At 37.1% G+C, this 15,940-nt stretch overlaps 1 protein-coding gene across 3 annotated transcripts in view; it reads right to left on the bottom strand.

Moving 5' to 3' along the window:
* Positions 1 to 15,940, bottom strand: part of VWA8 (von Willebrand factor A domain containing 8) — a 194,830-nt gene that overhangs the window by 48,632 nt on the left and 130,258 nt on the right. For all 3 annotated transcript variants that reach the window (XM_042805822.1, XM_042805819.1, XM_042805821.1), the window contains exons 30-35: positions 11,548 to 11,664; positions 11,009 to 11,073; positions 10,794 to 10,919; positions 10,060 to 10,169; positions 7,874 to 8,028; positions 5,959 to 6,160 (exon numbers count right to left, since the gene is read on the bottom strand). In XM_042805822.1, coding sequence (XP_042661756.1) covers positions 5,959 to 6,160; positions 7,874 to 8,028; positions 10,060 to 10,169; positions 10,794 to 10,919; positions 11,009 to 11,073; positions 11,548 to 11,664 — 775 coding nt within the window. The remainder of the gene's footprint in view (positions 1 to 5,958; positions 6,161 to 7,873; positions 8,029 to 10,059; positions 10,170 to 10,793; positions 10,920 to 11,008; positions 11,074 to 11,547; positions 11,665 to 15,940) is intronic.

Genomic DNA, 15,940 nt, shown 5'->3' with positions numbered 1-15,940 from the left:
TATACTGTACATGTCAAAAAATGATAAGCTTTCACATTCAGCACAGGAGTGTAACTTGCAAATACGGAATTGTTTTACTATGATCATAGTGAGCACCCGGGCAGGTACAATTACAGAAGAACAATGTATTTGTATAGTAAATGTCAAAATTACACGCAAGTATAGCCCTAGTCACAAAAGCACTAATCAGGCATTACTGCAATCCCTAACTCACTGAAGATAATGTCAGCTGTATACCTGACTTTAAAAGCATATTGAGGAACACTTCAAAACATTGTGCTCATGATTCCCAAATTTCTCAATAATATTAACCTAAATGTTGTTGCCTTAAGTTGAACCACTTTTTTTGCAGGTAGATTCTCAGTATGCAAAGATTTTATAACTTCATAGTAAATAGCCCTAGACTATCAGGCATTTAATATTCTGTTTAGAGACAGTTTAATGAATACAGCTAATACTATAATCTCTCTGTCAGAAATAAATTTACGTGTGTGGAAGGGTGCGTGGGGGTGTCTGTCTGTCTATACTGGCTTTTAGCAACATATGAGTACACTGCCTGGTCTCAGAAGTGCCTTCCAGTTAGGAGCTGGCTTTCATCTGCCTGGAATGAATTGGGGAACTTAAGTTTTTCAGAAGAGAAACCAGAAGACTGAATTATACTGCATAGTATGGGTACAAAACATCATTGTCACAAGATGCAAACAAGTCTCGATTTCCTTCTGAAACAACATAACTTTCACCTCCTTGAAATGAAGGAGAGCCCGATGTTACCTGCAGAAGTGTTGGTGCTTGCATACGGCACACACAGAAAAGACCAGTAAGGTCAGCAGTATAAGGGGATCTAACATTCAAACGAGTATAAAGAATAATCCATAGCAGCACTTTATGCATATCTACTGTATCTACATATCTATAGTATGCATGTCTACAGTAGCACATCTGCTGACTTTACTCATCTTCATAAAAATGGAAGTATCAAACACATTGGAAATAGGAAAAAAAAAGTCTGGAAAAATGGAGAGTTGTGAACTACAGAGCAATTTTGTTTTGCCTAGGTTTTGTTTCTGCTTTAAAATGTGTGCTCTCTTACGGTAGTAATGGAGAATAAGATACGCACAAAAAATTACGATGAAGGTCTAGAACGTAGAGCTGATACTGAACAAAGGGGTAGAACTGTGGGTAAGAATAAAAAATTAAGCTAATAAATTAGAGAGAGAACACGAATCAGCTAAATTCAATTAGAAAAAGACAAAGAATTGAAGAGTAGGAAGCTGAAGAAAAGGTAATCAAATGTTTAAATGCAACACAGAAACAAGTGGCCAGGCCCCAGAATTGCAGTCAAGAATCCTATGATGAAACATGAACATCAAACCTAAACAAGTGCAGTTTGTTCCTCTTTTGCCAAAGCCCTATGGAGAAGTACAGCTATGCACAGCTCTAGACACCAGACTTGAGTGAAAACACAGACACATGTAATAGTCCTGTGGGTGAAAACAAGGTTGGAACAGATGAGCTATAAGGACAACTGTAAGGAATTTACCTTTTTTTTTTGTCTAAAAAGAGACTTTTTTTGAAAAACACATGTTCCATAATATCAAAAAGATCCTTACAAAGAGAGCAATATTATTCTGACCGAGTGGAGATCACATGAAGTATTCAGTTTTGTTTACAGCAAAAAAACCTGGATACTAGGAAAAGCTTTGCTTATACAAGGAGAGTGAAGCACTGCAATAGGCCAACTGTTTGACAAATCTCAGTTAAGATGAGTCTAAACATGTGTCATCCTGTCCCTATATAAATACGTGGACCAGATGATGTGTTGAGGTTATTCCTGTAGCTGTGTGTTACATTACATGTTGTTTCAGTTCCTGTCACACTAATAGAGATATGCACTCAGCTATTGACTGTTATTTTATATTCATATATAGAAAATGCTGAGAATCTAAGTAAATACTTGCTTTCAAGTAGCCCTCATTTCTATATCCTTGTTTTTAGAATAAAAATAATACTTATTTGCTGGATTCTGCCATGATCTCTTGTCTAAACTTATATTTTGTGGCCATACATCTACTGGCAGTCTTTGGGGAAATTATTACTTGTTATAGTTTCTTTTCAAACATAACTATTATCCTGGTTTACAGTTCCAATAAAACATAAAGGAAATTATTTCTTTGCTTGTTGTTCCTGGAACAGTTTTGGTAATACATACTGGAGTATGCTAGAGTTTGGCTGAGTACTTTGAATTATTAACAGAAACTGAAGGCTGTGTGACAGAACTGACCAGTTGTCCAAGAAGATGAAAAAGAAAGACTGATAGATACACAAACCGAAGCAAAAATACAAAACAACTTCTTCAAAGGCAACAAAAGACATTAGTGAAAGAATTTAAAGGGACTAGTACATACTCAATTTTATGTAACAGGATGCCTTTGCTTCACTATACTATCTTCCAGGAAAGGACACACTTATCAACAAAGTCTTACACAACTTTTGTAGGTGAGTAACTACAGGTTTCCTGTGCAGAAACAACAGCACAGACAATCGCCAAATGCCCAAAGGCCCCCATGAATAGTGCAGCACAATCAGGAATAAGCAACTCCAAGGAACCACGACTGCTAAGCAGCTACTGATAGCAGTTATATGTGCATTCAATTAAATATTCTGTCAATTAGTAAGACTGAGAGGCAAACTCCAGAAGAAACGATAGCCTAGCAGAGAGGGATGAAAATACTGGATCTCAAATGGGCACAGTAAGGACTAGTACCTTATTATCTCACCTTCCAAGTGAGTATATGAATGCATGTCTCTTTTCTTCTGCTTTCCCTTTTTCACTTGGAAAGATTTTAGATTCACGCCACAACAATGGCAACACTAGGTCCCTCTAATCTAGTATCCTGTCTCCAAGAGCAGTTGGATGCTTGAAAAGTGTCAGAAAGGACAAGCACACATGGTATTTTCATCAATTCACCAACCAGTTCCAATCTAGGTGCTTTTTAAGCTGAATATGTCTGTGTTTTTATGTCTATGTACTTAGTAACCTTCCGTGAGTTTGTCCAGTTTTCCTTTGGATCCAACTTCAGCATCCACAACATCCTTCGGAAAGCAGTTTCACAGGTTGGTTCCTTGCTCTGTGAAGAACCACCTGTTGTTTTGATGTTCCTACTAGCTTCATCAGCTGCCCCCTAATTCTCATGCCAAGTGTAAAATTGTTCTTTTTCCACACCTCCGTTCTATACGTGTCCTTGCAGAACTCCACCATATGCCCCTTTCCTGATCTTGTCTCCAAGGAGATTTGGCTGATGAAATCTTGCTCATCCTTCTTGCCCTTTTCTGAACTTATCCCAGTTCAGCCTTCTCTCACCTTGAGATAGAGGACCAAAACTACAGAGGGTTAAGGACACATGGATTTACACAACAGCATGAAGATGTTATCTCTTTTTTCTGTTTCTTCCTTAGTAATTCTTAGCATTTGCTTTGCTATTTTTGACTGCTACTGAGCTTTGAACTGATACTTTAAGTAAACTATCTATTGTAACACTAAAATCATGCTCCTGAGATGCACTGATCAGCCCCCTAATTTTAGATGCAGAATTAGGAATCTTTCTTCCTTCATGTACATTATGTTTACCTGTACTGAATTTCATCTGCCATTTCTATTACAGTCAGCATTGTAGTCCTTGTGAATCCTTCATGGTGAATTATAACCAGTATCATCAGCAAACACTGTTACCTCACTGTTCATTCATTTTTCCATTTTTTTCATGAGCACGCTGAATAGCACAGGTCTCTGTAGGACTCCAATGTCTGAAGTCCTGAAAAAAGGCTATGGAATAGAAAACCTAGAGCCTTGCTCAGGTCCAATTTAATTGTATCAGTAAGGTCATATTAGACATTATTCCATTAAGATCAATTTTTGTAACTCGTAAATTAAAATGTCATTTAGAAAAGAAAAATCAATGATAATGATCTTCAAGGCAGCCTTAAATCTTTCAACTTAAATGGCCATAAAGCACTGTAGAAATTATACCTCATAACATTTTCTATAAATTTAAAACTATCAATCACTCTTCATGAATACATTCCACCATAGTTGAAGGAAAAAAAAAAGTTAGTATCTTGTTCAGCTATAACAACAGATATAAATTAAATTGCTCGGTCAGACAGAAGTCAATTCCCAGACAGATAATTTGCTCAGGTCATTGGTATCCAGAATTCATTAAGAATGTCCCCTGGTTTTTAATTATATTAATCTAGCATTATAAAGTGTTACATACCACAGCAACTTAAAATACTTTTCAAAGTAACTGTCAAGATCTCAATTTTAGGTATGATTTGGAAGCACTCCCTCCCTCATTAATAAACTAATTTTAACAAAAGCTCAGAAGATTTACCTTCTGAATTTTTATACCATCTGCTTCAGAGGCAGATTTTATTTTTTTACCATGAAGGCCTAAAAAAAGAAAGACCCAGTTTGACCCTTCAGCAGTTTATAAAGTATGAGAAGATTACAGCCTGAAGTGGTATAATTAGTTCCAAGATCATCATGCCAACTCTAACTATGTTTTATTAAGTTTAATATTTTTAAAAGCTAACTTTTTCTTTACAAATGTAGGTAACTTCCCGTTTTCTACCCTGTTTATATCCTTGAGTTCGATTCTTTAGTCAAGTAAATGTTTTATCCTTTTAGTAACAGATAAAAGGATTTCTCTACACAGGGAAGTAAATCTGCATTAAATGAGGGCAGACATACCAGATCATTTGTTTTGTAAAAGGGAGTTAATTTGGAATAAAGCATTTATTCTGGGACAGATTGCTCACGTACAGAAGAAATCAGGAATAGCTTCTTGTGCTAACGAATTCAAAAAACCTGCCATTCTACCACATACAAATATTTTGGGGATTTTCTCTTTTGCTAGTGACCTTTCATTGGAGATTTTTAGAGGCAATTAATGCAAAACTCACAAATGCTGTTATTTAGCACTAATTGGTATATTTTTAGTTATTGGCTGAAGAAGCTGAAAGCTTGGCATGGCAGCACAAAGAAGTCTGAAGGTCTGTAGTCTATTCTGTAGTCTATACCTGCTTTATTAGTGTGCAAGTAGAGGATGGGTTTGCTGTACATGAATGTTGCTCATGCAACATTCTCTTGGACAAGAGAAGAACTAAAAAAGCCTGAGTCTTTTCACTTTGGAGAGAAGGCAGATGTGACTGATGCTTCCAAAGTTGTGAAGGCAATGGTTAAGGTGAATGAAGAACTGTTATTCACCCAACCCTGCAATGCTAGAACGAGGGGCACTTGGTAAACCTGGTAAGAGATCAGTTGATCACAGGGAGTAGTGAACTTGTGAGCTTGCTGTGGAGACACACAAGTTCAAAGAGGGACCGGACAAACTTGTGTGCAACAGGTCCATAAAAGGAGATTTCAAGGCTGAGGTAGGGATGTCCCCTGCGACATCCCTAGCAAACAACCGCAAATGTTGTGAAAGTATGAAGGGAAAGACACAGAAGTGGCCAGGCTCACATGCATTCCTGAAATAACCTCTCCTACTGGCCCTGCTGGAGACAGAATACCAAGCTAGAGGGACTACAGGTTTGTCTTATCACTGCGTGTCTGTGTGGCACTGAGCAGAGGTTGTAAATACTGGTGAGGGCCAACTGCTAAACTGGGATGATCATATTCCTGTAGTTGGTTCCCAGTGTGGAGAGAAGGAGATCCTGAGATCCCATCGACTAGGATATTGACACCGTAGGTAGCCTGTTAATTCCACAGAAGTATAATTCAGCATGTTAATAATACCCAAATTAAACTTAAAAATGAGTGCAACTGTTCTCACTCCTCCTCAAATGCTTGCTTCACGATTCTTTAAAAAGATTTTGGAAAATTCATGAGTGACTGCAGTTTACAGAGCAAAAACAAGTGTGTACAGTTGTTGCAGTGCAAGTATATGAACCTCTTACCTTTTGGGTAAATGTCTTTCAAAGGCACATCTCCAGGTGCTAAAATTCTGACTATTTGATTAGAAGCCAATAAAGTTACACAATTGGTTTGTTTTGCAGCTCCTGTTTTCCTCCGGGCTCCATAATAAAATTGATCAGAAGGAGAAGCACGTTTGTGACTCAGAGAGGAGTTTCTTTTCCAGCTGTACACTTCACTAGGAGACTGCAAGAGAGAAGGAGTCTACTGAACAAAATGTTACTATTACTGAGCCTAAAAACAAACATTTCTTGATAAATTCCACTTCTTATCTATTTTCAAATCAAATGTAGCTACCGTGGTTACCTTTCATGTCACCACATAACAAGGAAGAGACCTGGATTATTTTGTCATTAAAACTCCTATAGGAGTGAAAAACAACAGGCTACCTACACAAATTTTAGGAATTGAAACAACACTTTTTTTCATATTGAACCAGGAACAGAAAACATTGAAATAACCTAATCTGGAATCTATGTAACAAACTGCTACCATAATCTAAGTTTCCACTAATGTAGATAAATGCAAACAGATATTTCAGTAATGAATTCAAAGCTAGGTATTAAGGCTGGGATTTGGTTCTGGGTTCAGAGACAAAAATGTAGGTGTCCACATGAGAACCACCTGGTTCATCTGCTACTACAGTCAGTAGAGCCTGGACAATAAATCATCTCATCTTGAAGAAGGCCTCTACATTTGGTCAGCTGAGCGCTGCTACTATAAATAAGAGCTTAGATACCTTGTTCATACTAAACACCTACACCATTAACACTAAACAGTGAATCTGAAGTACTGTCCCACCACCCTCACATTCACCCTTGGCACTCCTTCTTTGACATTCACATGGATGCCAAAACCATATATAAGGAAAGACAGGGCTTCAGTCTATACCAGGGAGAGCAAAATGCTTCATCACCAGTGTTGGTACTGAAGTGTGTATCATCTTTAGCATTCTCTTGTCTAGGCTACCTCCCTTTTCCAGCAATAGACTCATATGTATTATAAATAATAAGAAATGCTAGTATAATCAATCTGGCAATATAAATCCAAACCAAGTAAAATTCAAAGGCTATTTGCAAAGACATGGAATGTCTTATTGACAAAAACCTATTTCTGATTCATTTTGGACTTCAGAGTATTTTGTTCAATCATTTGGATTTCCCAAAATTCATGTCTATTAACAGATTTTCTCATTTGCTCCAATTTATTAAGCGACAATAACACAGAGTTATTTATTCCATAAGCACCACCCTTTTTATGGTATTAGCAAACATAAATAAATCCAAAGAATTAAACATACTGCTTTTATTTTCCCTGTGTTTACCTCCACTCCTTGCAACAGCCTTAGTTGTTATGCTGTTAAGTTTCACTTTCCTTTCTGGTTCTTTTCTAATTGTGTCACAGGAGTGAGCACAATTATACGCAGTTTTTACACTTAACTGCATTATTAAATAGTGAAGGGACTGTATAGTTTTGTTACCATTTTCTGTATCTTTTTTCTTTTTCTTAAATCTAGAGTCTTGCTAGCTGCTTCACACTGAGCAAAAAGTTCACACAACACTCCAAAATGATACTGCTAACCTTTTCTTCAGTGATTATATTTAATTTAAAATCTATAAAACCACGTGATTTACAAAATATTCCTCTAGTCAGCACTATTCAGAACTTATCTACAACGAATTTTGTCTGTGCTAGACATTATATTGTCCAATTTATTATTATTTCAAACTCCACTGAAATCCTTCCAGATTAGACTATACCCAATGGTGTACACTACATGAATTTGTCGTTTACTGCCATTTCCTTCTTTTTCCATATCATTTAGTAAACAGGTACTTAATTGGTTACAGAATAAATGAGATCATATTACTTCGTTGTATAATAATGCTGAGTATTTACCAGGAGGTCTGGGAAACCAATAACAATAGTAGCATAATTATGTTCATCTGAGAAAATCCTGTTGGGGGAGCTGATCTTTTGTCCCACAGCTGCACTGAGGTTTTCTGAAGATAGCTGGTCACTTGAAACTGCATGCGGCACACACAGTTCTGATGCTAAACAGGGAAATTAAACAAAATGAAAGTCATTAAATCCAGATGTGCAATAAGAAACAATATTAACTGTAAGAGTACTGATCACTGATCGCTGCTATTACTTTGAGCATAAAATTACTAAAAAGCAGAAGATTTGATTATATTATACTATAACACAGAAAAGAAGTCAGGAAATAATGTTATTTTTGTAAAGTTAAGTACTTAAAATCAGGAAATACTAGCTTTGTGGTTGCTTATACCACTTAATTTTGCCCTCTACTGTGCAAATAAGGCAGGAAGGCTATGCAGTAGAACAGCATGTGATCTCATTGAAGATTGTTATAATGCAAATGCACAAAAAGGCAAAATGTAGGTTTGCACAGGTAAGAGTCAACGTGACATTTCTTGGTAGCTGTCTCGCTGTTTTTGCAATTTAAATAATGTTATTTGTAACACATTTCAGGTAAATAATGGCCCAGTTTTCTTTTTTGTTAAGCTAAGGAAAACTAAATTTTATTCTGTGAAACTGTAACAGCCCCTTACCTTGCCTCAAATTATCAACACAGTCAGAACCTGCTATCTTTAGTTCTGCAGCATACACAGTTTTCACTTCAATGGGCAGACTATCTCGTTTACCTGGCAGCAGGAGAAAATCTTTCCTCCCTCAAAGGATGAATGGGCTACTGGTGGCAAACCAGTCAGAGGCAAATCCACACTGGTCTGCTTTTTGTTAGTTCTCCTGCCACAGGTTCTGCCTCAAAGAATGAGGATAATCTGAAGATGTTACATTTGGGTTTGCTGGGTAATTTGGAAAAAAGTGGAGAGGGGATATGATAAACTTTTAGATTGGAAGAAAAGAAACAAGACAACAATAAAAATAGCAAATAAAGCATGCAGCAATAAACTGTCCACAAATACTGTGAGACTGGAGATTATAATAAGTTTGCTACTCTTCTGAGAAATGATACTCTATAATTGTTTCTAAATAAGGTAGTAAGAGGAAGGAAACTACTGTGCTCTGATGGAGCTTGGTAAACTGTACATGAGATATAAAACCATCCCAGACATTTAAGATGTGGCTAGTCTTTGGTATCCAATTTGTTGCTGTTTGTGTAAAATAAGCTGTATTTGTTACTTGTCAATAACATTTGCTTCTATTATGTTTACACTGTGTTAATCTTTTTCTTCATACTTATGCTAGCCACAAGGACCAAGACAAAACTCTTTCCCTCTTTAACAGATATAAAGTGGTTTCTGTATTTTCTCCCCTGCCTCTCTGAAACACACTGCAGATAAGTCAAAGCCTATAAACTGTTAGTTGGGATGTACATGTACTTCCAGTGTTATAAAACCTGAAGATTTTGTGTACTGTGATCAAATGCTCAGAGTTGAAAAAGTCATCAGATCTGAAGATAGGCAGATCTTAACAGGCAGAATGATGACCACTGGAGATTTCTGCCGCCTTCTGTAGCTAAGACATGTCTCAATGCCTAGCACCATCTGGGAATTTTACTGAATTAATTCTCCCTATCTTTTAACAGGAGGCCTCAGTGGCCTCCTGCACACTATCTGCAGAACTTTAGAAACTGTGACTTCTGTTCTAACAGTAGGTCTTTTGTATTTTTGTAAGTGTTGGGAAATGTCTTCTAGATCATCTGAGTGTGTGTAACAGACTTGCAACAGTGTACAGACTAGACTCATCAACATATTTGGTCCCTTCTATTCCTATGTTCTACTTCCTGCCTAGGTGTGTTTTTTCCTTTTCCATTCTGTATGCTTGTACATTTCCTGAAAGTCCATGACTGAGGGTCTTAAAAACTACACTGAACCAAAGACGCTTTATTCAAACAACCTGAAGTGCAATCATGGAATTTGCCATGCTTTGTGAAAAGTTATTATTAACCAAACATGATAAGGGGAGGACAAAATGAGAATCAGAGAGAAGGTTACCCAGACCTTTAAAGTAAAAGAGCCTTGTTTGTGCAGCTGCAAAGACAGAAATGATTAAAAAAACAAACAAACAAACAAACAAGCCAAGCTTGCATTCATTACCTGTTGTTAAGCCAAATCCCATGTCAGCTGGCTCTTCGCTCAATGCATACAGCTGGCAAACCTCACTGTCTTCAGCTTCCATATGGGCACGCTTGGTTAAAAGAAATTTCCTGTAAAGGATACACATTTATAATAACTCCTTATTAAGCTTGTAACTCTAAACAAGGACTTTTATCTTCTGAAATAGTGAAAACATTCTACATTTATATAAACAAAGTTATCAACACCTTTTGTTAAAACTAAATATGATTTACCAAACATCTGTGAGATAGGAAGGGATAAGCCAGCAAGTAGCAGATTTGTCTTCTGGTAACTATTTACACACTTTCTTTGCCATGCATTTATAAAAATAAGACAGCAGAGTAATATATCTTTCATGTGACCATGAAAGTAAAGCAAGCAGGAACTAACTCTGGATGATGTGGCTGTATTTCCAAAGCTAGCTCCATCAACATTCTCATTTCTAAAGATCAATACCACCTCACTAAAAACAGTATTAACGTGCATACAATCAAAAATAGCCTAGATTTTCAGAGGCATGAATTTAAGCAGACATCCTGTTCATGCCTACCTACACATTCACCAGAGCAAATCTGCATCGTAAACACCAACTGTTTAAGTCTAGCCAGTCTCACAAATTGAAAAAACTACTCTGAGACCAGGAGTGAAGCTCCTGAACATAAACAAGACACAAACAAGAAATAATGCCATCAAGAAAACTCGGCTTAACTAACTGATTTGTTTCATTTTCCACCAAGAGCCACCGGTCTTCAGCTGCCAGGAAAACAGATTTCAGATTGATTGGAAGCGAGATGGTATGAGTCTGACCCTCTAATACATCCAGTACAATAAGGCGGTTCCTGTAAAATTGGAAGCCAAGAAAAGAATAGTCAGATAGGGATATACAAAAGAAGATCTGTTTTAATACAAGAATATAATTTACTCTCACCCTGATTCTTTGTAGAATACCAGCCAGTTTTTGTGTGAAAACTCTCGGCACATTTTGTAGTTGCTCTGTATAAAAATACATCGTACAGCGATTAGTGTTTGTTAGATTCATCCCAGTGTGTTTCCTTGAGCCCCTGAAAGTGTACTACATTCTTCCTTTATCTAGAATAATCCATGGCATTAACTACCTCTCAAAATGCTATCTAGCCTACCTTGTCCCAAGTGATATAATTACATCATAAATGAATTAATTATTTTGGACATAATCCCTTGTAACAAAATGTACTGATATTTCAAGTTATAGTTCCAAAGAGGGATATTTTAAAGATACATACCCTCAGACAGTATAACTTACATTCTTCATATCACTATTCCATAACAATGTTATTTTACATGTAAGGAATTTAAACGTGCATAAAAGTAAACAAGTGCTTGGGCCATAATAACAGAAAGATAAATGATTGTGGGGCAGTGTTTCAAATATTGAGCTTTGGTTTAAAAAAAACAGTTAGTGTAATAGAAGCAGGTGCTATTCCTCACCGTCTCTTCTTTGCTGCTCCACCAAGATGTTCTCTTAGGAGGCTCTTGAGCATCTGGTAAGAGCAAAAGTCGGCGAAGTGTACCATTGTTTGTATCCAGCAACAACACAACATTGCTCTGTCAATGAAAAGCAAACCTGTGTACATCTCAAGACCATTTAAGAGACTACAACATATCTATTTGAAGCACTTCTGTGACTCTAGCAACTTTGGACATTTTGAAAAGATGATCTAGATTTTGTTGGAAAACGTAGTCTGAATCTTCTTGGTTCATTTCAAAGCTCATGGAGATATTTAATTGTAGAGGTTCAGTACATGCATAAAGGACTGGAATGATATTCTACTTTCTCCATAATGTTTTATCTATATAACTCACAATCACTTCTGCAAAAGCTCTAGGAACTAGACATGGCTTACACGTCCAAGCTGTAGTGGGCTACATGTGAGAGACATACCAGTTTTGTTCCATCAAGTCACTAAATATTTCATTTCCTTTTTATGTTTTCTTAGCATTCGTCTAAAGTACCCTTTATTTAAGTTACATCGAAGGTGAAAAACTGGTGAAAGAAGAAACAGCTTAGTACTTTCTCTCCAAATTCATACTTCTGATGCTGTGGAGCCTATTAAATATCCCAGTGTGTGACAATCCTTCTGTGACCTGCACGCTCAGACAGCTTATGGTGTCAGAGGTAGAACAACTGTTGGAGGACAGCAGAATGACTCAAGAGCATGGAGATCGGAAGCAGACAGGACGTTGAACAGAGTGGTGCAAGTGTCTTCCATATATCACATGTGAAAATACAGTATGCTAAATTTTGAACTTTTTCGGATTTCTCAGTTCGTTACTCAATGCCTCAGGGTTCACACATGATGTCAAATGATGGGGACATTTTAAACAATTCTTTCTACAAAGCACTATAGCTGCTTCTAATACATTTAACTAAGAACAATCATTCAGGGCCAACCTTAACTGCACCAAATGAAATTTAAAAGGTACAAAAGAACAAGTTAATTGTTCTTGGGTTGAATTTTTGGTTTGCCATTCAAGGAAATCTCAAGTTCTGCAAGTACATTAGGTTCTGCAAGGACTTACTAAAAGTAAACTGTCTACGTACAACATCTGCAATAACGCATGATAGACGTTAAGGGAGTAAAACATAAATTCCCACAAATTCTAACTAAAACAAATACAAACAAGCAGTCATAGCAGTTTTGTTCTTTTTGGGTACGCTTCATACTTTCACTAGGATCATGTGGGAGAATGAACTTTATTTAATAATGACAGTCATTTGAAGCTAAATATGGTAAAACATTTAAAATATTACCATACTATTTGGAGCATTTGGGAATTTCAGCTAGAGTTCAATACCTCTAAAAAAAGAAGTTTGCTTATGTATTACAAACCAAAATTACAGAAAAGTGGTTCAGGGTAAAAAAAAAAAACTGGGCATTTGCTTTGGATTTTGGTTTTCTGCCATATTATATTTATACAATTCTGCAACAGCACTGCTGAATCAAAGCAATGCATTAGTCTTCCATGTGAGATAAAGAATACATACAAATCAATTACATTCTTCCACTTACTGTTAAATTTATGAGAGCAGTTGGTAATATAAAAAGCCTCTCTACTCCACCCTTTTTGATGTTAATGGTTTCCTTCTGTGCTAAGTGACTGATGTATATTCTGTCTGTGTTTAAGAATAGATTTTTGCGTCACTTGTGAACACATGCAAGAGCAGCTTTGGCAACTCTTCAAGTGGGCTGGGAAAAGACGTTGGTGTGCAATTCCACTGTGTTTGTTCTTGACTGGGAGAAAAGTAACCTTTGGGTGACCTCCCGACCCCAATGTCTGGAATTCCAAACTCTGGACAGATGCAATAACCAATCTCGTGAAGTGGTGTGCCTTTATTTTTAGTTACTGCAAAGTTTCCCTTTTCTTACTGCTGTTTTCATTTTAGCCAGCATTTTCCTCTTAAAAGTCCTTAAACCAAACAGGGCTGTGATTTCACTTTGCTGGTATGGGTAGTTGTTCCCTATGGTCTTGCAGATGGAGAGGAGAGTTAGGAATACACGCCAATTTCAGAGTGGGACAGTACAAACAAATCAGTTTATCCATCTTGTATTCTTCTCCCTGTACTCTCAATTTTGTTCTCTTTGGCCCTCAGTGCTCCCGTCCCGAGCAAGAGAGCTCACAAACACAGACTCTTCTTAGCTGTCAGCTTCAGATGAGGCTGATTCTTAGCTTGGTAGGGTAACCCCTCTGTACACTGTCTACCTTGCCTCCTGTCCCACAACCACCTTTTCTGTTAGTGCCACTAAATGACCCCTTGAGTGGTTCACACGTAACAATCCTGTTAGGGACAGATACAGACATATCATATTATTCATTAGGTTGAGGTGAAAAAAGTCTGTGCAAGAATTTATGGTTTGGGCCCCCAACTTCCATGCCTTCAGAGGTGGGAAATGTATTCAATTAGATTGATGGTGTTCTAGTTAATGTGAGTGGTGTCTGTCAGATGGTTTGGGAGACTTGATTGTACTGGAGATTTCAGTGAACTGAGAACAGCGAATAGAGATATAAGCTTTGTGCTTATAGCAAAGGAGTCTTCAGCTTTTCTATGGAAGGTGCACATATGTTCTTTTCTACAAATATCCAAAAAAATAAGATAATTTAATATTGTCAACTAGTTTTTGAAGAAACTACACCCTCCCTCCTGAATACATACATCAGAATATTATTTGGACTAGAGGTTTCAGACATTACTACTAGTAGGTTGCAGGTCCTTCCATATAAAGGTCCCTGTTTGTGTTTCATGCCAGATCACAAACTGTTAAAAAAAGTCTTGTTTTAAAGGATGTTTGCCATCTTCTACATGTAGTGAATGAGGTGGATCTCTGTGTCAGCTTCTGTGCCACAAACTCCCCCTCACTTCCTTGTTGTCCGAGAGGTTTGACAAAGAGCTCCAGGAGCACATAGGACGGGGAAAAGCACTTCCCTCCCTCCCTACCCCACTTCCTGACCAAGAAAGATAAAAGCAGAGTTAAAGGATGCTGGCAGGACACTGCCTGGGCAAAGCTTGCTGTGCTCCCTGAGGTAGACTATAAGTTACTCTGTCCATCCAGTTGTAGCCTTTCAACAGAGCAAAGTGTTTGTAAGGAAAAAATGGAACTGTGCAGTTAATTTATATGCAAATCAATTCTCCATGTGCATCCTCCTCAAATGATCCCATATAAAATCGTACATAAAGTTATCAAAATTCTTTTCAGTCTGTATTTGCTCTCCTTCTGAGTGTCAAAAGCAATAGGTGCAGAAAGAAAAAGAAAAGTGAAATAGGCAGGCACAAAGCTTTATAGGAAACAGGGGGATGCCCTGAAGTACTTGTGGGGCATTGTCGCTTTGAAAAGATGAATGCAATTCCCATCTTATGAGGAAATGCCTTGAGATTTCTGAAGAGTCTTTTCAAAGTCTGTCAGCTTAGTCTGAACAAAAAGATAGAGTCAAAACAGGCTGCGCTCATCGAGACCAATGGCCACTGCGAGGAACAGAATCATCCACTCTTTCTTCCAAGAAGATGTAAAAGTGGCTTAAAAGCAGATAAATCTCTGATTTGTGCTATTAAGTTAAATCCCTGAGGAGTCTAGTTTTAGTAAAATTTTATTTATAAGGATAGGAAGGAATGTTAACTTTTCATTTTATTTCACTGGAGGGCTCTACTGAATCCAGATGGATATCATCTGGGAAATAAATCATACAGGCTTATTTGAAGAGCCACAGTATCATCATCTCATCCTTTCCAATAAGGTTATCATCTGTTTAAAATTGTTCTTTTTTATAACTTAGTCAGAAACATACATCTCCAAAGACCTTTATTAAAATTAAAAATTGGGAAAAATATTTCACTTTGGTATTGCATAATTAATGGATTATATTATTTATGAAATATCAGCTGTCAAGTGGACTTTTTATTTAATAAATGCAATTTCTTATTTCTACAAATATTGTTAATACTTCTTGGTATTTTTGCAAGTACACATAGATGAAACTCTAAAGCATCACACACATCATTTACATTACTTGTTTTTCTTGAAGATCTGTTTGATGCTCCCTTAGTATCTAACCCTCAGAGCCTTGCCCAAATTACAGATGTACCATTAATCTACTTGTCTTAATATGTGAAGGCTGCAAATTCTGTTTATGGCTGCCAGTGACCTTAACACATCTGAAGGTACTCATCTTGACTAAATGTCAAGTTTCATTCAAGTGGCAAGGAAGAGGCACCACCAGAGGACAATTCACAGTGCTCTACCTTAGCTAGGATGAACTGGTCTTGCAGATCACTTTTATCATCTCAGCAGCTACAGGAGGTACTTGGATGATTAGTTTAGACTATATG

This window comes from Tyto alba, unplaced genomic scaffold (genome assembly GCF_018691265.1).
Source record: "Tyto alba isolate M040663 unplaced genomic scaffold, T.alba_DEE_v4.0 Super-Scaffold_45, whole genome shotgun sequence".
Classification (NCBI taxonomy): domain Eukaryota; kingdom Metazoa; phylum Chordata; class Aves; order Strigiformes; family Tytonidae; genus Tyto; species Tyto alba.
The sequence above is the reverse complement of the archived record's forward strand: the minus strand, read 5'-3'. Positions and strand labels throughout refer to the sequence as shown.